At 35.0% G+C, this 24,921-nt stretch overlaps 1 protein-coding gene across 1 annotated transcript in view; it reads left to right on the plus strand.

Moving 5' to 3' along the window:
• The window catches only part of LOC145691019 (uncharacterized), a 236,512-nt gene that overhangs the window by 182,052 nt on the left and 29,539 nt on the right, over positions 1-24,921 (plus strand). The window contains 2 exon segments of the mRNA XM_081766555.1: positions 20,379-21,618; positions 21,621-21,739. Of these exon segments, the coding sequence (XP_081622681.1) occupies positions 20,379-21,618; positions 21,621-21,739 (1,359 nt within the window).

Below are 24,921 nucleotides of genomic sequence, written 5' to 3' on the forward strand. Positions count from 1 at the left end.
ACTTCAGAGAATACGAAGAGATGGTCAGCATCAGGTTAGATGACTTCTTTGCAAAGATAATTTCCAAGAAACAAGAATATTGTGATTTATGGCATGTTACGAAAATATGTTTAATTTCATCCCACGACAATGCTTCAGTAAAGGGCTAGTTCTCAGTCAATAAGACAGTTATTGTAGAAAACCAAATGGAAGATTCTCTGGTAGCACAGAGGCGAGTGCATGATCAACTATGTACTATGGAGGTGTGGATTCTGTTCCTGTTGATCGAAGTACGCTTCTCAGAGACGCTGTGATGAATACCTTAAACAGAAACGGATCAAAAGTGCAGAGGAAAGTAAAATCAAAGAAAGAAAAAAAAAATCTAACAGCTGAAGTTAAGAAATCAAAAAAAAAAGAAGAAGAAGAAGAAGAAACAGATGGAATTAGGTTACAAGCAAGAACAAGAGGCTCTAGTAGAACAAATTCAAAAACTGAAAGCAAAACAAAATTCTGTTTAAAAAATGTAAATGTGAGGATTAACGTGTCTCAGAGTTGGCAATGTTAGGACTGATAGTGGGCCACGGTGGCTCAATGGTAGAACGTTCACCTCTAGTTCATGGGGTCCTTTGTTCGATCCCAGTTTGCGCCAGATGAACTTTGTGGTGGTCAAACACCGTGTGTAAGTTTTCTCGGGGTTTTCCCATTTCCTCCCACTTTCTTCCTTCCACTATTTCATTCATCATCATCCCCCGTCTCTTTTAGCCTAGACAGCATAAGCGTGGAACGTAAAACTTAGGAGATTTCATTTCATTTCATTTCATTTCATTTCATTTTAGGACTGATAGTATTAGGTCTCAGGGAGAGTTGGCAATATGTTCTTGACAACATGTTATATTGCATTTTATTGTTTTTTCAAGCAAAAAAAAAAAAAGTCTAATTTTCAATGTCAAGGAATATGGTATTGTATCATACATTTATTATTATATACTTACGTGTTGAATTTTGTGTAAATAACAATGACTGGTAATTAAAGGAGTGTGTTCTACGGCTATCGGGATGGACGAGGCCGTTAGAAAAGTGTATGGTACAATTTGACCCATATCTTCCCATTTATATGCAAGAATTTATGTCAGGGAAAACAAGAATTTGTGTCAAGGGAATTTTTATCTAAAATAAAGTTTTACTCAACCCACTTTTGAATCTTTATCGGGCATCATTTATGTATACGGACCTCAGTTCTTTTGGAAATAGACAGGATTTCCTTTCTACCAAATATATAAGATAGAATGAGTCACATTAGACAACACCAGAACGTTTGCCTTGCTGGTTTTGGTGGGCTTTTTTGATACATTACTGTTGGTTTGTGTTCTAACAAATTCATTGGATAAGGGATACCATTGGGTAGTCAAATTGGCAGTGATACAAGAAACAAAACACTAAAACAGGGTTAGCCATTGAAGAATGTTCTTACTTATATCATTCCTAGTTACATTTTTTTAAATCGATGTAGACTTAACATATAAATCATGAATCACATTTGGAACTTTAAAATTAAAATTATCGTATTTTCTGCACCGTAGATATTTTTGTACTTACACCGTATAGGCAGCTAAATTACTGTATGCATATACTGATTGCCATACAATTTCCGATCCTGTCTGTTGCAAAAATGTAACGACGATTCTTTTTTCTGTAAGCTGATCTGAGCTGAGGGAATTCGTGAGAATCTAAGGCAATTTTTTAATTTATTTATTTATTTTAGAAGTAGCTTTAGGAATACTCTCCCCTCTGACTTAGTGGCTAGCTCTTCCGCCTTTGGTACACGAAATCCGGGTTCGAGTCGAGATGGGAGGGCATAGCAATTTCAATACAAACGTTGTTTAGAATTCCACCTTTAAACTGTAGGTCCGTATCTTATATACCCTTGCTGATGAAATGGAACAGTAATATTCAATCAATACACTTTAAGCTTTGGAAGGCCGTCGAGAGTTTTTGTGACCACGATATCTATTTTTCGTTTTATTAACGCAAAGAAGAAACCTTTCTTTGATATTATACCCCTCATTTTCACATAACAAACAAAGAATAAGAATGACAAACCTTCATTTATTTATTATGATTATTGTGTGCATTATGTTTTATCCTAGTCTTTCTGCTTTACCGTTCTCTTGTTTATCATTATTATTGTATCGTAATTTAATGCTCTGATAATACATATTGTGCTGTATTTTTGCGAATAAGCTGTTCACGGCACTGAAATAAAGATTATTATTATTATTATTTCTGGTATGCCCGTCTTTGCATCTGACAGTTTTACATAGTGTAGTAACATTTTTCTCTTCAAAGATCTAATTCTCGTAAGATGGTTTCATTTATTATTTACACAGTTCACATGTGACAGTGAAGGCATAGCATCTCGTTTGAAGATTTTACTGTGCGGAATATTTAAGTCGGAGTGACGGACAAACAAAAGGGTGAAAGACAAAGATCTTGGGTGAAAACTGTCTCTCTTCCCTCTGTAACGTCACAGTTTTTATTGCATTTTTGATTGTCAAAAGAGGAAGACCAAAGATAGGTGCTCGGTAATATAGCGTGGGACAAACTTCCCTTTTTAAGCGGTTATAAAAGCAAATGGGAATTTTGTTTTCTTCATTTATTGCAACAAATGTTCCGAACACAAGTGGAGGTTAGAGTACAAGCCAACAACCAGTTAGCTGTTTGAATATGACTTTATTCAGAAACCAGTTCACTTTTTATATATACAGATTTTTGAGGACTTCTTGTCATAGGAACAGGAAGTCGCATAGGCTCCAAGTTCTCGGGTGTCTAACTCTTCTTGCGCTAGTGCTTCATGTTTGACCTGTTGTTACAAAGTTGTGAACCCAGCTAACAATGATTTTCCTTCCTGGTACAATCAATCAATCAAGCAAGCAAGCACAAGAAGGTGAGCGGAACGTGCATGTTGCGCGCACACTAGCTTTCGCTGTTTTCGTAAAACGCATTCACAGCGAAACCTCGTTCAGAACTGCATTGATACTAAACTTCCCAGTGTATAGAACAATAAAGGTGATATGCCACTCACCCCATCACGCACTTCCGGCGTACGAGCGTCTTAGAAAACGGGATCTAAATGCTTCCCTTAGAGGTATTATAAAGTGGTTCCTCAAAGTATTCAATTATATTCCCTTAATATTCCAATTTCCATAAATAGTTTCGTGCAAATGGACGGATGAACAACAGACTGTTACGGCTTTTGAAAGCTTTCTGGAATGTGTTCTACTGCAGTTAATGATTTTGAATGGATTCCAAACAAGTCGAGAATCATTCGCTTGCAATGTTTTACTACATCTATTACAGTGTAATGTTTCGGATCAATAGCACATTAGCCGAGTTGGAAATCTGTAAGGTTGAAAGTAATTGAGATATGAGAAAGAGAAGAAAAATATTAATATTATTACTTACCATTCTAAAGGAGCTCCACCTCTCAATACACTCTGAGAACATGAAGTTCACTGTACAGTTGTGTTCTTTCTTTCGGTGATAAAAATGACATGGAATAACATGATAGACATATAATGAAAGTATTGACCTTTTTCTATAACTAAAGGAATGTAACATATTTCATCATTATTTTTCAGGGCTATTCATCTACAAAAGACCTCAGATTTTATATTAGAGAAAGTTGGACCAAAATATGTGGATGATCTTCAGAAGATGCCAATCAACATATCTACATTGAATACCAACAAAATTAGACCACATGTTTGCAATGTCTGTGGGAGTAAATATTCACATAAACGCTCGTTGACAGAGCATAAAAGAATACATGGTTCTCAAGCGTTTGTCTGTGATGTGTGTTCTAAGAAATTTTCGTCCAGAAGTAGATTAGAAACACACATAAAAAGTCATATTTCGAGAAACAGGTCTACTGTAGAAATGTCAAATCAGGAAGAGTCTGCGATTAATAAAAAGAAACGTGACTCTGATGAACCAAATTCAAAACCATTTGTGTGTGAAATTTGTGGAAAGTTTTATTCACAAAAACGCTACTTAGTTGAACATCAGATAATTCATAGTGCAAATGCTTTGGTGTGTAAAGTCTGTAGAAGAGCGTGTCCTAGTAAGTATGAACTATTACGTCACCTACAAGTACATGTTAAAAGGCGTGAGTATGATATGGAGAGATTACAAAGAGATATGTCAGAAATCAATGAATCAAGCAAACGTAAAAAAGACGATCACGAAGATCTTTTAGTACGAAACTTGGAGCAACATGTTTGTGAATTATGTGACAAGAAGTTTGGAAAGAGACGCTCCTTACTAAATCATCGCAGACGATCTCATAGTGCTAAAGAGTTTGTATGTAATGAATGCTTAAAGCCATTTCCAACTAAAGATTATTTAGCAGTTCATATGAACCGTCATATTGGAGAAAAGAAACACATATGTAAGGTTTGTGGAGTTGGTTTTCGTGAGAAAGGCTACTTGAAAAACCACGAAGTGCTCCATACGGGGTTGAAACCCTTCGTGTGTTCTGATTGCGGAAAATCATTTGCCCAAAGTGCTGGTTTAACTATGCATCGGCGTTTCCATACTAAGGAAATTAAATATGTATGTTCTGTGTGTGAAAAAACTTTTTACATGAAGTGTCAGTTAGAAGAGCATTTAGAAAGTCATAACACAGAGAGAAATTACTTGTGCACTATCTGCGGGAAAGCTTTCACTAATCGGAACATTTTACGAGGGCATGTAAGGAAAGTACATTCGGAACGAGTGTTCAAGTGTGTTACTTGTGAGAAAGGTTTTAAGAGCAGAACTCACCTAAAAACACATATGAGAATACATTCAGATGTTAGACCTTTTGAGTGTCAGGTTTGTCAAAAGACCTTTAAATATAAAAAAGTGTGTGAAATGCACATGAAAGTGCATGCAAAAAAAAATTTAAAGGAAGCTGAGTCTAAAACTGGTGTACTGATCTCAGATTGAAATCCTAGTTTCGGCCCATTCTCTTCACTGGTCTAGTGGCAAGCGCACGATTTGGTACACCGGTTCACGGGCTTAATTCTTGTGCGAGTGGATTGAACTTTGATAGCATTGGGTGAGTTGAGCGAGTACGAATTGATATCTGCAGCTACAGCAACTCACTGTCTCACAGAAGCAGTCATTAGTAGTATGTCGCGAACTCGCTACATTGGTATAAAAAGAAAATGAAATGAATTTTTTGAGTTTTACGTCCCACAGTTATGCCCGTTAGGCTAAAGGAGACTTTGATGATGAGAAATGAATGAAATGGTGGAATAAAGAATGTGGAAGGAAACGGGAGAACTCCGAGAAAACCCACCCTCACGGTGTTTGTCCATCACAAAGTTCACTTGGCGGGAGGTATAAAAAGGGTTAAAAATGGTCCATTTTCCGCTATCTGAAATATAGCTGCCAATTTCATTGACCATCCCTTTCTCACCCAAACTACTGCTTTCTGTATTCATATATTTTTAATCCGTGGCTGTTCCTAATTCTTTATATGATTGGATTGAGATTGTAACTTATATATAATGCTGACACAGGCTCGCACTAAGTGCAATATCTCAAAGTTTGCCACTTTAACCAATAAATTTCGGTCAACTTTAAGATAATCCAACAACAGTTTTTTTTAATTGCCTCTTGACTAATTACTTCGTCAACAAACTCACTTTGAGTGAGTAACTTCATGGCTTTAGTAATAACCAGACACAATTCCAACAGCTAAATGTAGGTTACTTGAGCTATAAAACCACCATGTATCTCAATTCATACTCTGCAGAGACACATTTGTAACAAATTTTGAAAATACTTGTACTTTGTTTCTGAAAATAAATAAATAAAAGTATTTAACCGTAGTTTTGTTATTGTAGATATTCTAATTGAATAGTTTTTTTTTCTAAAACAACACATGTCAGAAAAAAAAAAGTTTGATGAAAATGAGAAAAACTATACTATACATCATAGTTTATCGAAAAACGTCTATTTATTTATAATATACCAAGCGTAGGCAACAGCTTGACAGGTGTAGATATCTCACAAAATGTGTATCTGTGCGTAGCATACACAACAGTGTTGTTAACTTCGTATCTAACAAAACTTAGCATGTTCGTTTTCCAAAGAAAAGGATTCCATTGTCTGTGAAGGCATACGTGATGTAAAAGAAATTAGCAAATACTGTAATTTATTGAAATGATTACGTATTGCCTTTTAAAATATAGAATGCACTCTTTGTACAACTTTCAAAATACTTCTAAAATGGGCGAATAATTTCATTAAAAAAAAAAAAAAAACTCAGACTTACTTTTAAAGTTCTATATTTTTGTGCGTGCATTAAGTCGTTTGTGATTTATGAAGAATTGGCGTATTTATGGAAGATTTTTAATGCTGCTGTCAACAAACGGAAAACATATCTACAAGTACTTACTTGTAGGGACTATTTTTTTCTGTTTTTTCTTTTTTCTTTTTTAATCGGTAAGTATCTTACGTTCTCTAAACAGGAAAATTCAGATCAATTGGAACGTTTGATCATCTTGTTTGTTCTTGGTTGATAACTTTAAGGTCGTATTCAAAGATTCTTAATGAAAATGCATCTCAATATCTTGTCTTGAGAGTTAAATTGCTATTTCATAATCAAATTTTGGGCAAGATTGTAAAATATAGTTTTTGAGTAAGAAGCTCTTGATGAAAATGATATTTTGATTTTGTCCATAAATATTTCTCAAAACCAATTTCTGCTTTCGACAATTCATAGTCATAACCAGTGGGTAGGAAAGTTGACAGCATGAACAATCCAATATTTTCCAAAAGACGAGGATACTACTCTTAACCAAAATGGATTTTCATTGAGAAATTTTCTCGATGTTGATGAATAAGAATTGAAGGGTTCCCACATTCTGGAAAATCAAGAAAAGTCAGAAAATGTCAGGGAAAGGGAGGGAAATCATGCTTTCTGCATAAAATGTCAGGGAAAGTAATGTGCAGGTGTAACATTTTTTTTTCAATCTAACATTGTTTCCTCTCTATCAGTTGTATAGTGGGCCGCGGTGCCTCAGTGGTAAAACGTTCACCTCTGGTGCATGGGGTCCCGGGTTCAAACTCTGCTCCCGCCAAGTGAACAAACACCGTGTGTGTAGGTTTCCTCGGAGTTCTCTCGTTTCCTTCCACTTTCTTCATTCCACCATTTCATTCATTTCTCATCACCATCTCCTTTAGCCTAGCTAGCATAAACGTGGGACGTAAAACTCATTTCTATCAGTTGTATAGATTGACATGTGAAGAAGAACACAATGATACAGGATTCCCAATGAAGACAGTGATACAGTGTTGCTATTTCGTGCCGAGGGAGTGAGGTACTGTGTATGTGTGTATTTGTGTGTAAGGCTATATGGGTTTATAATTGATCATATAAAAGCAGAAATCGAAGTATGACTTGTCTTCTTCGTGGACATCGGTTTAAAGACAGAAAAGATACTGAAAGAACTGAAAGCATCAGATAAAGATAAACTAGCTTTCAGGCTTAACTGTCGAAACTTTTTGCTGGACACAGTCAAGATTGTGGAAAAAAGCCCTTTGGAGTACAAACTGGTATGTGCTCTGTCAGCTTTGGACCCCAGGCTACAAAAGAACAATCCAGAATTTACTCAGACTAGGAAGAAACGCATCCTACAAACTCTTCATTAGCATAACAGAATATCTGATTCTGTAACTGAGGAAATAAAGTGTCAATTTGTCTTTCTGTACTGAAATCCAGGGGTCTCTTGACTTCAGAAAATACGAAGAAATGATCAGCAACAGGTTAGATGCCTTCTTTGCAAAGATGATGTGCAAGAAACAAGAATATTCTGATTTGTGGCATGTTACGAAAATATGATGGCGGATCAAGATGGCGGAAGATGGTTGTATTGGTATCGTATCTGTTAAAGATTTAACAAGAAACCTGGCGATCTTGTGTAAAAGGTGTCGGAAAAAATGCTGTAGAAACGTTGATAATATTCCTAGTTTGTGTGATACCTGTGTTATAAAGATTAATAACAAAACAGAGACAGTAAGAAGATCAAAAACGAAACGAAGGATGGGTACAAATATCCCAGTAGAAAATGCTATAGCAGAACGATCTTGCGCAAGCTGTGTACAAACAAAACAGGAAGTTTCTTCTCTACAAGAAATAATAAATATTTTGATGAATGATGTAGAGTCGTTGAAAGGCAAATTAAACAATCTTCAAAAACAACGAGATGATAAGAGTGATGAAGTGCAAGGTCAAATTCATAGAAATGGCCAGTGGTCAGAAGTAGTAAGAAATAATCGACTTTCTTCATGGGTATCTAATGTAGAAACTAGAAATAGGTTTGCTACTCTTGATGAAGAACAATGCACAAACAGTAACAATGACGTAATTGAAACAGTACATTACGGCAAGTGTGAACATTCAAAGTGCAAGAGTTATCAACAGTCTAACTTACATACGAATTGTAAAACAGGGGTCTAGGATGTTTCGGTGTAGGGCGTTTTGATGTAGGACGTTTCGGTGTACGGACGTTACGGTGTAAGGACGCTTGGCTGTAAAGGACGTTTCGGTGTATAGCCTAATATTTGATTGCATTAATCATATGCTTGTAATGAACAGTCATGAAGTGTCATAGTGTAGCCACTCTGCAATAGTGTAAACTGATTAACATTGTTATTGAGTCTCTTTGTTATTGCTCAATCTCTTCGTAACATTGGCGTATTTTTTTCGTTTTTCTGACTTCATGACCGCCAATTAACTTATTTGTTCCATTTGAATAGCACTAACAAGGAGACTTACGGGAGTGTAATTTACTGATTTGAATGAAACTTTGCATACTTGTAGAATATCAAAAAATAATCGTCACTTTTTTTTTTTTTTTTTTTTTTTTACTTTGGTAATGGTGCGGGTTTAAGGGTAGAAACCATCCTTTGATCGTTACAGGTGGCCTCCAAGCATAAACAGAAAATAATTATTAAAATAGAAGATTAAATGATACGGCCAGATTACTGCCAAGGGGTTTTAGGACAGGTGATTCAGAACTTGACGTTAAAATTACAAAATTCAAATTGGCGGATCCAATATGATGATTACAATTACTAATAGTCTTCTGGTTTGAAATGTTCTGCAGTTAGCCAAGAACAATTATAATTGGCAGGAACTACTGAGAGAAGGTGCAGACTGATTTGAAACCCCTTTCAGTACTTATTTTAACAGAACGTTTGATTAAATCTATAGCCCAAAAAGTTAGAAGCCAGTGCCAATGCATTTTGCTGCGAATGTGAAGCAACACGTGTTATTGGAAAAGAAAATATCTCTGATCAATACAGTTTAATTTGGAAATGCAGACGGGACGTACTCTGGTGTTTACAAGAATACAAACAGTAGAAAGTGTGACACAGTCAGTAAATTCTATGACTCGTAGCTACATCATACAGCCTTTAATTTCTGCAAATAGTGTTTTATTATCACCACTGTTAATTGTTTTGTAGGAAAACAATGAAACATTTGGTCTTATAGTCCAACACAACCTCTTTAAATTTGAAAATATCCTTGTGAAAGCGTCAAATCCGAGACAATTAACATCAAGTGTTGTGAGATGATGGTTCCAAGAGATTTTTCTTCAAGTGTCTAATGCAGAGTCCATTTTGTTATTAGCTTCGTGGAGTAGTCACAATTAATCAATTTTGAACTTATTTTAAGAACAAAAGAGTAACTCATAATAGAAACCATTTCTGCAGGAACAACTAGTAGGATTCAGCCTCTTCTTGTGTTCTTTAGGCCACAAAAATTTTCTTGAGGCTTTTTTCTGACACTGTCCTCTACAACTATAACATGAATTTATATCTCCGTAATATAATTAAGATCCCAACACTGATTCATAATCAGTTTTCTTCTCCTAGATTTGCTAATCTTATTGAGTATGCATGATATAAAAGCGGTTATTTGGAAGAAAAAATACCTGTGTTTGAAAATTTCCTTTCAAAGATTGTGCAGTATTTTGCGATTTGTGCACAGTTATTGCCGTAATAAGGTGTCTGTGGTGTGCACAATGTTTATGCATCACACACTGTTTTACTATATATCATTATCATAAAACGTTTTCCCAATCAATTCATAATTATAACATTTGAGGATATAAGAAGTTCTGGCATAGAGTGAAGCGAGGGGACTCACTATAAATAAGTATCCCCGGTCAATTACAGCAGCATTTAATTTTTATTTTATTTATTAATTTATATTTTCTACTTCATGAATTTATTTCTCCCTAACGAATAATTTTCATTTTGAAGAGTGGTCGTTTCGGTGTAAACATTGGAACTTTTACACTGAACCAGCCTCACACCTAAACGTCCTTACACCGAGACATCCGTACACCGAAACGTCCTACACAGAAACATCCTACACCGAAACAGCCGTATCCCGTAAAACAGCAGTAGCTCCATTAAGTTCATCACCAAAAAACATGCAGTGCAAAGTAAAGAAAAACAGTGAAAGGAAGTTTAACTCAGTTAGAAGGGTACAGGAGAACATTAAGGGAGCACATGTGAAATCCGTTAGCAATATCAGTGCATCCAATAAAACACAACAGAACATTCTTTCACAGAGTGACAGTGAAGAACAATGTACCGGTACTAAAAGTTTCAAGAAGTCAACTGAAATCTCTTCTCGATCCGAAGAAAAGAACAGGCAAAAAATGGTACTATTGGGGGACAGTTATCTAAGGAATTGTGCATCTATTATCCAAGATTGTGCAAATACTGACCTTAGTGTAAGCAGCATTGTGAAACCAAGTGCACCCTACGAATCCATCGTTGAAAACGTTCACAAACTAACTACTAATCTCAATGAAAACGATTGTGTTGTGTTGGCTGGTGGAACTAATAATAACCTAAGCCATCCACTAGAAACCCAGAATGTGTTAGTATCTTTAGAAAGAGCACTTGAAAGCACAGGTAAAAGAAATATTAGAACAGTAGTATTGTCAACACCTTATAGGTATGATTTTCCGCATAGGCCGAACGGTAGTGTAAACAGATCAATATTTGAATTTAATATGCAGGTGAATGAAATAATCTCTAAAAAGTACAGCCATGTTAGATTTGTTAGTTTAGGTGCATTGCGTAGACAGGATTACACTAGTCACGGCTTACATCTAAATGCAAAAGGAAAGAGAAGGGTCTGTGATTGGATTATTGAGGCAGCAAATGCTTTTTTATAGGTTACGAGTTCTGCAGAAAAACGAAATTTATGACGTGTACTTTACTTCCGCAAAATAAACATAGAGAAGTTTCCTGTAATTGTTATGACAAAAAAAGTAATGTAGGTTATGTGTGTTGTGGTATGCCCTCTTGTATCTCGGATCTAAATGTTGTAGATGATGTAAGTTGCCAAAGTAATACTCCCCTACTAAAAGCAGTAAATATAACTACCGGTAATGTTTCTAATCAAAAAGTAGAAGGCGTAAGTGAGTCTAAAAATATCAGTCTCCAAATCCTACACCACAACGTCCAAGGATTAGGAAATAAAATAATCGAATTAAAAATTATTTTGGAAAATGAATTAAGTAAAATTGATGTCTTGTGTATATCGGAGCACTGGCTGAATAAAGAAGAAATAGAAACAATTTCACTCACAGGTTTTAAACTGTCTGCGTACTATTGTAGGAAAAATATATCCCATGGCGGTATTGGCATATTCGTCAAAGAGGACTTTCGTATCAAAATTCTAAGGAATACCCTTACATTGAACGTTGAGAAAACTTTCGAATCTGTAGCACTTGAATTTTGCGATCATAATTTAATACTTATCTGTCTCTATCACACGCCAGACAGTAATGTCAATGACTTTTTAAATAAATTAGAAAGGCTTATATCGGAATTCTCGTCCTCTAAAAAATCGTTAGTAATTTGTGGTGATAGTAATATTGATTTTTTACTAAATAATAGCAAAGAAAAAGATGATCTCATTTCGCTCTGCACATCATTTAATCTGAAACCTATCGTAAATACTCCTACCAGAATAGGCAAAACAAGAATCTCTGCTATTGAACAAATTATAATTCCATGTGATGATTTCGTATCTCATGTTGATGTACTAAACCTAGGCTATTCTGATCATAATGCTCAACTTCTTTATTTTTATACACAAATAATTAACAAGAATACAAACATGGGCGTGGAATGGTCTGAACGGCGTTCATTTACACCCACTAACGTGGCATATTTCAGATACTTGTTGAAAACTGAGTCGTAGGAAGATGTTTATATTGAATGTAATGTTAACAACCAATTTAATTCCTTTTTATGTATATTTAGTCATTATTTTAATATTGCTTTTCCTAAATAAAAATTTAAGATAAATAAATCGGTAAATGTCAGTTCGAAGTGGAAGACTTTTGGAATAAAGGTTTCTCTAGAAAAAATGCGCTATTTACATCAACTATCCCGACGGTGCCGTACTCCCGTGTTTAAACGATACCACAAAATGTACAGACGAGTTTTACATAAGGTCATAACACAGGCAAAAATGTTAGAGAATGATACTTACATTGGGAAAGCTTCCAATAAAATGAAAGCTACATGGCAAATTATTCGGAAAGAATCTGGGGAACGAAAACCCTCCTCTAAGATAACTAGCGTTTCTTGTCAAAATAAAATTATTAAAAAACCGACTGAAATTGCAAATGCTTTTAACGATTACTTCACGTATGAAGTGGAAAAGCTTATCACTAATAACGTGAACAATAAACTATCTAGCAAACAATACGTTAGTAGACACAACGATATTTTCGAAAAATCATTGTTCTTGCACCCACTAACTAGTCAGGAAATCTTGAATACTACACTGAAAATGACAAATAAGAGTTCTTCAGGATATGATGAAGTTCCTGATAAAATTCTAAAGCAATGCTCTTATGACATTGCTGATATCTTATGCTTCATAGTAAATAACTCATTTAGTAGTGGCGTTTTTCCTGAGGCATTGAAGCTGGCAGTTGTTAAGCCCTTATATAAAAGTGGCAAGAAAGATCTTACAACGAACTATAGACCAATATCATGTCTGTCTACCTTTTCTAAACTTTTTTGAAAAACTTATGTATATAAGACTAGTTAGCTTTCTAAATAAATTTAACTTAATATCTCCTGCTCAAAATGGCTTTAGACCAAATAAGTCTACTGAAACTGCTCTTTACTCCTTTCTCTATTCCGCTTTAAATTCAATAAAGAAATATAGAACCGGCATATTTCTTGATCTTAGCAAAGTTTTTGATACAATTGATCATCAAATTTTACTTAAAAAATTGCAAGATTATGGTATTAGGGGAAATGCTTATGAGTGGCTTAAATCGTATATATTAAACAGAAGGCAAACTGTTGAAATTAACTGTCAGACTCGAGATACTCAGGGAGTAACCAAATGTTATTCAGATACCAAAGAGTTAAAATTTGGAGTTCCTCAAGGTTCCATTTTAGGCCCTATGCTATTTTTAATATATATAAATGACTTGCCACAATGTTTAGACTCTGCTAAAATTGTTCTATATGCTGACGATACAAATATATTAGTAACCGGAGAAACTTACGTTGAGTTATGTAATGCAGTAGATTCCACCATGTCTGCCGTCAGTGACTGGATGGATAGAAATAAACTAATACTAAACACAACAAAGTCTTCGTGCATGTGCTTTCACGTAGTAAAAAACGAGATAAGAAAACGCCCTTGTGTAAGAATTAACGGCAAAACGTTGAATTACGTCTCGGATATCAAAGTTCTTGGTCTTTGGGTGTCAGATACATTAGATTGGAAAATTCACATTCAAAAATTATCTAGTAAATTGGCTCAAACCTGTTACATGTTAAAGCTTTTACGAAATAGTGTCAGTCAGCATGTTCTGCTCACAACTTATTTTGGACTTTTTCATTCTAAATTGAAATATGGTATTATATTCTGGGGATCTACTGCACTGCTAAATTCCATATTCGTTTTACAAAAGAGAGCTTTAAGGTTTATGACCGGAAGTAAACCTCAAACTTCTTGTAAACCTCTATTTAAATTTCTTGAAATTTTACCTCTTCCATGTTTATATATATATATGAACTTCTAAAATTTGTAAGAAAAGATATACAGATAGGTACAAGCAGCTTCCGGTTGAACTCAGATATTCATATGCATAATACAAGACAAGCGTCTGATCTTCATGTAGAGTCCTCACGTTTAAAAGTACATAAGAATAGTACATTTCCTATGGCAGTGAATATTTATAACAAGCTTCCTTCCAGTTTAAAAAACAAAACATCCGGTTTCAATAAAGCAGTCAAGTACTACCTACTCGAGCACTGCTTCTATTCTGTAGAAGAATATCTCGCCTGTAGTAAATAAGGTTTAATGTATATATATTTTGTATATCTATAATGTAAGGTTTTATTAACAGTTATGTTGTTTTATATCAATGTATGTAAATTAGAATAATGAAAAATTGAATTTTTTTTATTTACATAAATTCACACTATTTTAATATTGCATGTAGATTTAAATGTATACATATGTACACATTCAGTGTTCTTATGACGTGTCCAACTCATACGTTCACGTTGTGAACAATTTGTATGAAAAAGGATGAAAATAAATACAATACAATACAATATGTTTAATTTCATCCCACGACAATGCTTCAGTAAAGGGAGCGTTCTCAGTCAATAAGACACTTATTGTAGAAAACCAAATGGAAGATTCTCAGGAAGCACAGAGGCGGGTGCATGATTCAATTATGTACTATGGAGGTAGAATCTGTTCCTGTTGATCAAAGAATGCTTCTCACAGTTCGTTTAGCTCGGAAACGTTATGATGAATACCTTAAATAGAAACGAATTAAAAGTGCAGAAGAAAGTAAAATCAAAGGTGAAAAAAGAAAACTAAGTGTTGAAGTTAAGAAATTGGAAGCAAAGAAGAAACAAATAGAATTTTATTACAAGAACAAGACTCTTTCGTAGAACAAATTCAAGAACTGAAAGCAAAATAAAATTCTGTTTAAAAATGTAAATGTGAGGATTAACATGTCTCAGAGTTGGTAATATTAGGACTGATAGTGGACCACGGTGGCTCAGTGGCAGAGCGTTCACCTCTGATTCATTGAGTCCTTGGTTCAATTCCAGCTCGCGCCAGATGAACTTTGTGGTAGTCAAACACCGTGTGCGTAAGTTTTCTCTGGGTTTTCCCGCTTCTTCATTCCACCATTTCATTCATTTATCACCATCCCCTTCAGCCTAGATGGCATAACTGTGGAACGTTAAACTTAAAAGATTTCATTTCATTTCATTTTAGGACTGATAGTATTAGGTCTCATTGAGAGTTGGCAGTAAATTCTTGACAGCATGTTATATTGCTTTTTATTGTATTTTCAAGCAAGAAAAAATGTCTAATTTCTAATGTCGAGGTATGTAGTACTGTATCATACACATATTATTATATACTTACATGTTGAATTTTATGTAAATAACTATTACGGGTAATTAAAGGAATATGTTGGACGGCTATGGGGATGGAGGAGGCCGTTAGAAAAGTGTATGATAGAGCTTAACCCATATCTTCTCATTTATGTGCAATAATTTATATCAGGGAAAATAAGAATTTGTGTCAGGGAAATCGACCTTTATTTTATTTATTTATTTATTTTTGTGGGAACCCATAATTGCCTCAGAATGGAAATTTTATCTAAAATAAAGTTTTACTGAAGACACTTTTGAATCTTTATCGGGCATCATCTATGTGTACGGACCTCAGTTCTTTTGGAAATAGACGGGGTTTCCTTTCTACCAAATATATAAGATAGAATGAGTCACATTAGACAACACCAGAATGTTTGTACCTTGCTGGTTTCGGTTGGCTTTTGATATATTACTGTTGGTTTGTGTTCTAATAATTTCATTGGATCAGGGCATACCGTAGAAACTGTCGAATTGGCAGTGAAACAAGAAACAAAACACTAAAACAGGGTTAGCCATTGAAGAACGTTCCTACTTATGATATCACTCGTAGTTACAGTTTTTAAATCGGTGTAGACTTATCATATAAATCATGAATCACATTTGGAACTTTAAAATTATCGTATTTTCTGCACCGTAGATATTTTTGTATTTACACCGTACAGGCAGCTAAATTACTGTATGCATGTAGTAATTACGATACAATTTGCGATCCTGTCTGTTGCAAAAATGTGGCGACTATTCTTTTTCCTGTAACCTGATCTGAGCTGAGGCACAATCTAATGCAATTTTTTAATTTATTTATTTATTTTGGGAGGAGCTTTAGGAATGCCCTCGCCTCTGACTTAGTGACTAGTTCTTCCGCCTTTGGTACACGAGATCCGGGTTCGAGTCGAGATGGGAGGGCATAGTAATTTAAATACAAACGGTGTTTGGATTCCACCCTTAAACTATAGGTCCTTATCTTATATACCCTTGCTGAAGAAATGGGACAGTAGTATCCAATTAACACACTTCAAGCTTTGGAAGGCCGTCGAGGGTTTTTGTAACCACGATATTTATTTTCGTTTTATTAACGCAAAGAGGAAACCTTTCTTTGATATCATGCCCCTCATTTTCACATAACAAACAAAGGATAAGAATGACAAACCTTTATTTGTTTATTATGATTATTGTGTACATTATATTTTATCCTAGTCTTCCTGTTTTACCGTTCTCTTGTTTTTTATTATTATCATCATTGGATCGTAATGTAAAGCTCTGATAATACATATGGTGCTGCATTTTTGCGAATAAGCTGTTCACGGCACTGAAATAAATATTATTATTAAATAAAGATTATCATTATTATTTCTGGTATGACTGTCTTTGCATCTGACAGTTTTACATAGTGTAGTAACATTTTTCTCTTCAAAGATCTAATTCTCGTAAGATGGTTTCATTTAATATCTACACAGTTCACATATGACCGTGAAGGAATAGCATCTCGTTTGAAGATTTTACTGTGCGGAATATTTAAGTCGGAGTGACGGACAAACAAAAGGGTGAAAGACAAAGATCTTGGGTGAAAACTGTCTCTCTTCCCTCTGTAACGTCACAGTTTTTATTGCATTTTTGATTGTCGAAAGAGGAAGACCAAAGATAGGTGCTCGGTAATATAGCGTGGGACAAACTTCCCTTTTTAAGCGGTTATAAAAGCAAATGGGAATTTTGTTTTCTTCATTTATTGCAACAAATGTTCCGAACACAAGTGGAGGTTAGAGTACAAGCCAACAACCAGTTAGCTGTTTGAATATGACTTTATTCAGAAACCAGTTCACTTTTCATCTATACGGATCTTTGAGGACTGCTTATCATCGCAAGTCATAGCCTCCACGTTCTCGGATGTCCTAACAGTTCTTGCGTTACATCTTCATAGTTTGACCTGTTGTTTCAAAGTTGTGAACCCAGCTAGCAATTATTTTTCTTCCTGGTACAGGAGCACAAGGAGGTGAGCGGAACGTGCATGTTGCGGAAGCAGTAGCTTTCGCTGTTTTCGTAAAACGCATTCACAACGAAACCTCGTTCAGAACTGCATTGTTACTAAACTTCTCAGTGTGTAGAACAATGAAGGTGATAGGCCATTCACCCCATCACTTACCTCCAGCGTACGAGCGTCTTAGTAAACGGGGTTTAAATGCTTCCCTGAGAGGTGTTATAAGGAGGTCCCTCAAAGTCTTCAAGCATATCCCTGTTTCCATAAATAATTCGGTGCAAATGGACGAATGAACAACAAACAAGAGGTACTGTTACGGCTTTTGAAAGCTTTCTAAAATGTGTTCTTCTGCAGTTAATGATTTTGAATGGACTGCAAAAGGCACAATCATTTGCTTGCAATGTTTTACTACATCTATTGCAGTGTAATGTTTCGGATCAATAGCACATTAGCCGAGTTGGAAATCTGTAAGGTTGAAAGTAATTGAGATATGAGAAAGAGAAGAAAAATATTAATATTATTACTTACCATTCTAAAGGAGCTCCACCTCTCAATACACTCTGAGAACATGAAGTTCACTGTACAGCAGGGTTTGAAAAAGACCGGGTTTTTTGAAAAAGCCCAACCCACCTGGGCCCATATGGGTTTCTTCGGGTTTAATTGTTTTTTTTTTTTCCGAAATATTTCAATGTCTTTGGAGTCAAAGTGTTAAAGTGTGATTTATATTTCAAGATTATCATTGTCACAGCTTGCAGCAATTTTGTATTCATTGCTGTTTTTTTTTAAATGGCCGCCATTTTGAAATTTTACGTTGGCCGCCAAAACGTATACAGCTAATTTAGTGTGTCTCGTGTTCGTACTCTGAAAATTTCAATCTAAAAGACCGTAAATGGCGCTTTGTAGCGTGGATATCTGCTATTTTGAAAAAAATGGCAGCCATTTTGAAATTTTACGTTGGTATGCCACCAAAATCTATACAGGAAATTAGTGTCTCGTGCTTGTACCCTGAAAATTTAAACTTAAAAGACAGAAAGTCCTGTAGTATGTATGATACAGGCAGACGAAGGAGCAAATGTAGATCAAATCATCGCAGTAGCCTCAGTGCAGGGCCGTAACTTGTGGGAGAAGGGAGCAGGGGGAAACTGTCCCCAAGAAAGCTCCCCGACGTTCGAGGGGGGCACTTTAAGACAAAATTTTCTTACTCCACATACGACACGATCATGAATTTATAAATGAAGCATCAAACAAGTTCACTACATTACATAAACAGAATAGCACACAAAAGGTAAATAAAACAAAAATGATTCATGGTCTCATTTCAGTAAAAAAAAAAAAAATGTCTAATATTAGGGGCCCTAGAAATAATATTATTCGTATGGCTTTGAAATTTGTCAATATTGTCCCCTTAATTAATTTATCATGTATGGAACGGCCCCATGGGCTAACTAATGGCCCCGAAGACTTTGCCATGCGAGAGGGCCCACAGGCTTCGGGGAGCCCATAAGGAGTAAAAGAAAGCTGGAAAGACTTAGTAAAACAACTTTTTCTAGGGGCCTGAATTACACGTATTAATGTTTGACCCCCAGAAAAAATCTAAGACGGCACTGCCTCAGTGACGCTCGCCAAATATGAACATCAAATATTTTAATTTAAAACAAAAATATAATTCGTATTTATAAAATAAATATTTCAAAATGTGTTATACGACATAAATATTTTCCAGCGTAAAATAAATTATTTCATTGTTGAAGCTCACTTCCGATGCTTTGTGCGTTCAGTTATGGGAATTTCCCAAGCACTTGTTGCAAGACGGTTCTTTCCAGAAAATAAATTTAAAACAATTAATGAAGATATAATTCATATTTTATAAAGTAAATGTTTAAAATATCTTAAATGATATTAAATATCTTACAGCGTAAAATAAATAGTTTTACTGTTGAAGTATTCAGTTCCGATGCTTTGTGCGTTCAATTGCGGGAATTTCCCTAGCACTTCTTTTGCGACATTTTTTTTTTCCGAAAATGCACCTTCCTTTACTGTTCATCGAAATTGCCAGTAGTACGGAAGTTTCAATTCAGCACTTGAAATATAAGCGTTAGTAGTTTTTAGAACTCTGAGCATTCTAAGCTTCTTAAATTTGAATGAATTTTTAGGCTATTGCTGGTGTTGATTCTACAGAATGCTTATTCGAAGAATAGCAACAAATAAATGAATTAAACTGTTGTTGTTGGAAAATCAAATTTTACTGAAGAATACTTGCGTTACCATCAAAGGTAATAAAAAATAATACTAATAGTTTTACGAATGCACTACATATTTACTGGTAGTATCGGCACCTATGGCCTTAAATCCGTCAAACGTATGAGGGATAACGTCTCTCGGCGTCGCCGAGTCGGTGAGCACACTATTCACGGAAAGTATTTTCTAAAATATAAAATTGCATATTTTACTTCAAATAGGCTATATGCATAATCCATATATTAATTTGTTCTATAATTATCTCAGGCTAAGATAAGGTAATGTTTTTGTATTCATTCAGTGCATTCAGAAACTTATAAAGTTCTTATGTTGAATATTGTTGTATACCTTAACGTAAAAGCATCTAATTCGCCCAAAGAAAGTCCAAAATCTGATAACATTCACTTTCAATGTGATCACCTTAGCTGTACCAACAATATACTAACAAAAAGCTCAAAAACCCAGGTGGGTTTTAAGATGTTTTTTTTTTTTTTTTTCAGGTAGGTCCAACCCGAAAAAACCCCTGGGCCCACTTGGGCAAACCCTGCTGTACAGTTGTGTTCTTTCTTTCAGTGATAAAAATGACATGGAATAACATGATAGTCATAGAATGAAAGTATTGACCTTTTTCTATAACTAAAGGAATGTAACATATTTCATCATTATTTTTCAGGGCTATTCATCTACAAAAGACCTCAGATTTTATACTAGAGAAAGTTGGACCAAAATATGTGGATGATCTTCAGAAGATGCCAATCAACATATCTACATTGAATACCAACAAAATTAGACCACATGTTTGCAATATCTGTGGAAGAAATTATTCACATAAACGTTCCTTAGTAGAGCATAAAAGAATACATGGTTCTCAAGCGTTTGTCTGTGATGTGTGTTCTAAGAAATTTTCGTCCAGAAGTAGATTAGAAACACATGTAAAGAGTCATATTTCGAGAAACAGGTCTATTGTAGAAATGCCAAATCAGAAAGAATCTGCGATTAAGAAAGAGAAAAGTGATCCTAATGAACCAGATTCAAGACCATTTGTATGTGAAATTTGTGGAAGGTCTTATTTACAGAAACGCTACTTAGTTAAACATCAGGTAGTTCATAGTGCAGATGCTTTGGTGTGTAAAGTCTGTAGAAGAACGTGTCCTCGTAAGTATGAACTATTACGTCACCTACAAGTACATGTTAAAAGGCGTGAGTATGATATGGAGAGATTAGAAAGGGATATCTCAGAAATCAATGAATCAAGCAAACGTCATCGCAGACTATCTCATAGTGCTAAAGAGTTTGTATGTAATGAATGCTTAAAGCCATTTCCAACTAAAGTTCATTTAGCAGCTCATATAGACCGTCATATTGGAGAGAAGAAACATGTATGTAAAGTTTGTGGAGTTGGTTTTCGTGAGAAAGGCTGCTTGAAAAGACACAAAGACCTCCATACGGGGTTGAAACCCTTCTTGTGCTCAGATTGCGGGAAATCATTTGCCCAAAGTGCTGGCTTAATTATGCATCGGCGTTTCCATACTAAGGAAATTAAATATGTATGTTCTGTGTGTGAGAAACGTTTTTACAGAAAAAATCACTTAGAAGAGCATTTAAAAATTCATAACTCAGAGAAAAATTACTTATGCGACACTTGTGGGAAAGCTTTTGTTAATCGGACCAACTTACGCATGCATGTAAACAAAATACATTCGGAACGAGTGTTCAAGTGTGTCACTTGTGAGAAAGGTTTTAAGTGCAGAAGTACTCTAAACAAACATATGAAAATACATTCAAATGTTAGACCTTTTGAGTGTGAGGTTTGTCAAAAGACCTTTAAATATAAGAAAGTGTTTGTAATGCACATGAAAGTGCATGCAAAGAGAAATTTAAAGCAAGCGGAGTCTAAAACTGGTGTAGTGATCTCGGATTGAAATCCGAGTTTCAGCCCACCCTCTTCACTGGTCTAGTGGCAAGCGCACGATTTGGTACATCGGTTCACGGGCTTAATTCTTGTGCGAGAGGATTGAACTTTGATTCCATTGGGTGAGTTTAGCGAGTACGAATCGATATCTACAGCTACAGCAACTCACCGTCTCACAGAAACATTTATTAGTAGTATGTCGCGAACTCGCTACATAGGTATAAAAAGAAAATGAAATGAATTTTTTGAGTTTTACGTCCCACTTCAATGCCGGTTAGGCTAAAGGAGACGGTGATGATGAGAAATGAATGAAATGGTGGAATAAAGAAAGTGGAAGGAAACGGGAGAACTCCGAGAAAACCCACCCTCACGGTGTTTGTACATCACAAAGTTCACTTGGCGGGAGGTATAAAAAGAGTTAAAAATGGTCCATTTTCCTCTATCTTTATAATAGCTGCCAACTTCATTGACCATCCCTTTCTCACCCAAACTACTGCTTTCTGTATTCATATATTTTTAATCCGTGGCTGTTCCTAATTCTTTATATGATTGGATTGAGATTGTAACTTATATATAATGCCGACACAGGCTCTTCTCGTGTTGCACGCTTCAAGGGAAAGCAGGGTAGGAATTTGTAATTTCACATTTTCAATATAAGCTAGTCCTACGTAATCATTTGGTAAAGGAAAAAGCAACGCTTGGTGAGGCAATTAAAGGTGATGCATTTAGTTCAAAATATGTAGATCACCTGCTGAAAGTCGGACAGAATCTTAATTTTTCGTCCATAGAGGAATTATTGATGTTTCAGAACAGTGAATACCGCTTCCGAGATTTTTCTCAAATTGTATTTCGTTCTGCTTACGCAAGGTGGTAGATGCATACAGCACATGTCACAATTTACCCTTCAGTTTATCTAATTAAGCTACTTCTACTACATGCGGCGAAGCTCTGTCCTTTACATATCCTCTTCATCTTCATTAAAAGGGTGTAATATTTTGGCTTTAGCAATTACTAGTTTCACTGACTCACACTCTCTTATGTGCCTGTTTAGATCCATCTGGTATATGCTTGCAGTAATAGGAAGAGATGGTAATTTTGTGGAGAATGAATGTAAGTATCGATGAGAAAAATTAATCAGAGATTCCTATTGAGCTTTAAATCTCTGCTGCTAGCATCGCTTGTGAATTGTCCTCAAATGACTTAATACCCGGAACATTTACCTGATAACCTAAATATTTTGTTTCTTGTCTGAAGAGAGTGTTCTTTTCCCAATTAACCTTAACGTTATGTATGTGAAACCTTTTGCACTATTTTTATCTGTTCTTCGCGTTGCTGAAATATCTCCCTCCCCCCTCCCTTACACTAATACGGTCTAGGTAGGATACGGTTCCTTCACATGCAGCTAGATGAGTATCATGAACTTCTGGAAAGTTTACGGTGCATAACTTAAGTCAAAAGATCTTATGCACCGTGGTCTGTTAATTACTCAGAACAATTGTGATGTACTTCCAGCTAAATATTTGTGTCTAAGATTTAATTGTTCCTAACACTTTGTTCCCGTTAAGTGAGTCAGATATACGTAATTAAAGGATATGCAATTTCCTCTGTAAACTTGTTCACGGTAATCAAAGTTTTCGTTTGCCAGTAATGTATCTTTGGCAGTATCCCATTTATTTATTGATTTATTTATGATATAACATCTAACACAGATGATATCCCCAATTGTAGAGTTTTTACAACAATTAATTTACAATAAAAATTATTATTATTAAGTATTCTACCTCTTGGTAGGTCCTGGAACTAATGAGGGTTTTTATTTGATTTTATTTTACGTTTGGGCTTGGAAATGTATCTTCCACATTCCTTGATATTCAGCTTTCTCTTGTGTAACTTCGAATATTTTCTTCTATTTTCCAAATGTTTCTTCCACATTCCTTGATATTCAGCTTTCTCTTGTGTAACTTCGAATATTTTCTTCTATTTTCCAAATGTTTCTTCCACATTCCTTGATATTCAGCTTTCTCTTGTGTAACTTCGAATATTTTCTTCTATTTTCCAAATGTTTCTTCCACATTCCTTGATATTCAGCTTTCTCTTGTGTAACTTCGAATATTTTCTTCTATTTTCCAAATGTTTCTTCCACATTCCTTGATATTCAGCTTTCTCTTGTGTAACTTCGAATATTTTCTTCTATTTTCCAAATGTTTCTTCCACATTCCTTGATATTCAGCTTTCTCTTGTGTAACTTCGAATATTTTCTTCTATTTTCCAAATGTATCTTCCACATTCCTTGATATTCAGCTTTCTCTTGTGTAACTTCGAATATTTTCTTCTATTTTCCAAATGTATCTTGCACATTCCTTGATATTCAGCTTTCTCTTGTGTAACTTCGAATATTTTCTTCTATTTTCCAAATGTATCTTCCACATTCCTTGATATTCAGCTTTCTCTTGTGTAACTTCGAATATTTTCTTCTATTTTCCAAATGTATCTTCCACATTCCTTGATATTCAGCTTTCTCTTGTGTAACTTCGAATATTTTCTTCTATTTTCCAAATGTTTCTTCCACATTCCTTGATATTCAGCTTTCTCTTGTGTAACTTCGAATATTTTCTTCTATTTTCCAAATGTATCTTCCACATTCCTTGATATTCAGCTTTCTCTTGTGTAACTTCGAATATTTTCTTCTATTTTCCAAATGTTTCTTCCACATTCCTTGATATTCAGCTTTCTCTTGTGTAACTTCGAATATTTTCTTCTATTTTCCAAATGTTTCTTCCACATTCCTTGATATTCAGCTTTCTCTTGTGTAACTTCGAATATTTTCTTCTATTTTCCAAATGTTTCTTCCACATTCCTTGATATTCAGCTTTCTCTTGTGTAACTTCGAATATTTTCTTCTATTTTCCAAATGTTTCTTCCACATTCCTTGATATTCAGCTTTCTCTTGTGTAACTTCGAATATTTTCTTCTATTTTCCAAATGTTTCTTCCACATTCCTTGATATTCAGCTTTCTCTTGTGTAACTTCGAATATTTTCTTCTATTTTCCAAATGTTTCTTCCACATTCCTTGATATTCAGCTTTCTCTTGTGTAACTTCGAATATTTTCTTCTATTTTCCAAATGTTTCTTCCACATTCCTTGATATTCAGCTTTCTCTTGTGTAACTTCGAATATTTTCTTCTATTTTCCAAATGTTTCTTCCACATTCCTTGATATTCAGCTTTCTCTTGTGTAACTTCGAATATTTTCTTCTATTTTCCAAATGTTTCTTCCACATTCCTTGATATTCAGCTTTCTCTT

The sequence above is a fragment of the Thermobia domestica genome, chromosome 7 (genome assembly GCF_964235325.1).
Source record: "Thermobia domestica chromosome 7, izTheDome1.hap1.1, whole genome shotgun sequence".
In the NCBI taxonomy this organism is placed as follows: Eukaryota; Metazoa; Arthropoda; class Insecta; order Zygentoma; family Lepismatidae; genus Thermobia; species Thermobia domestica.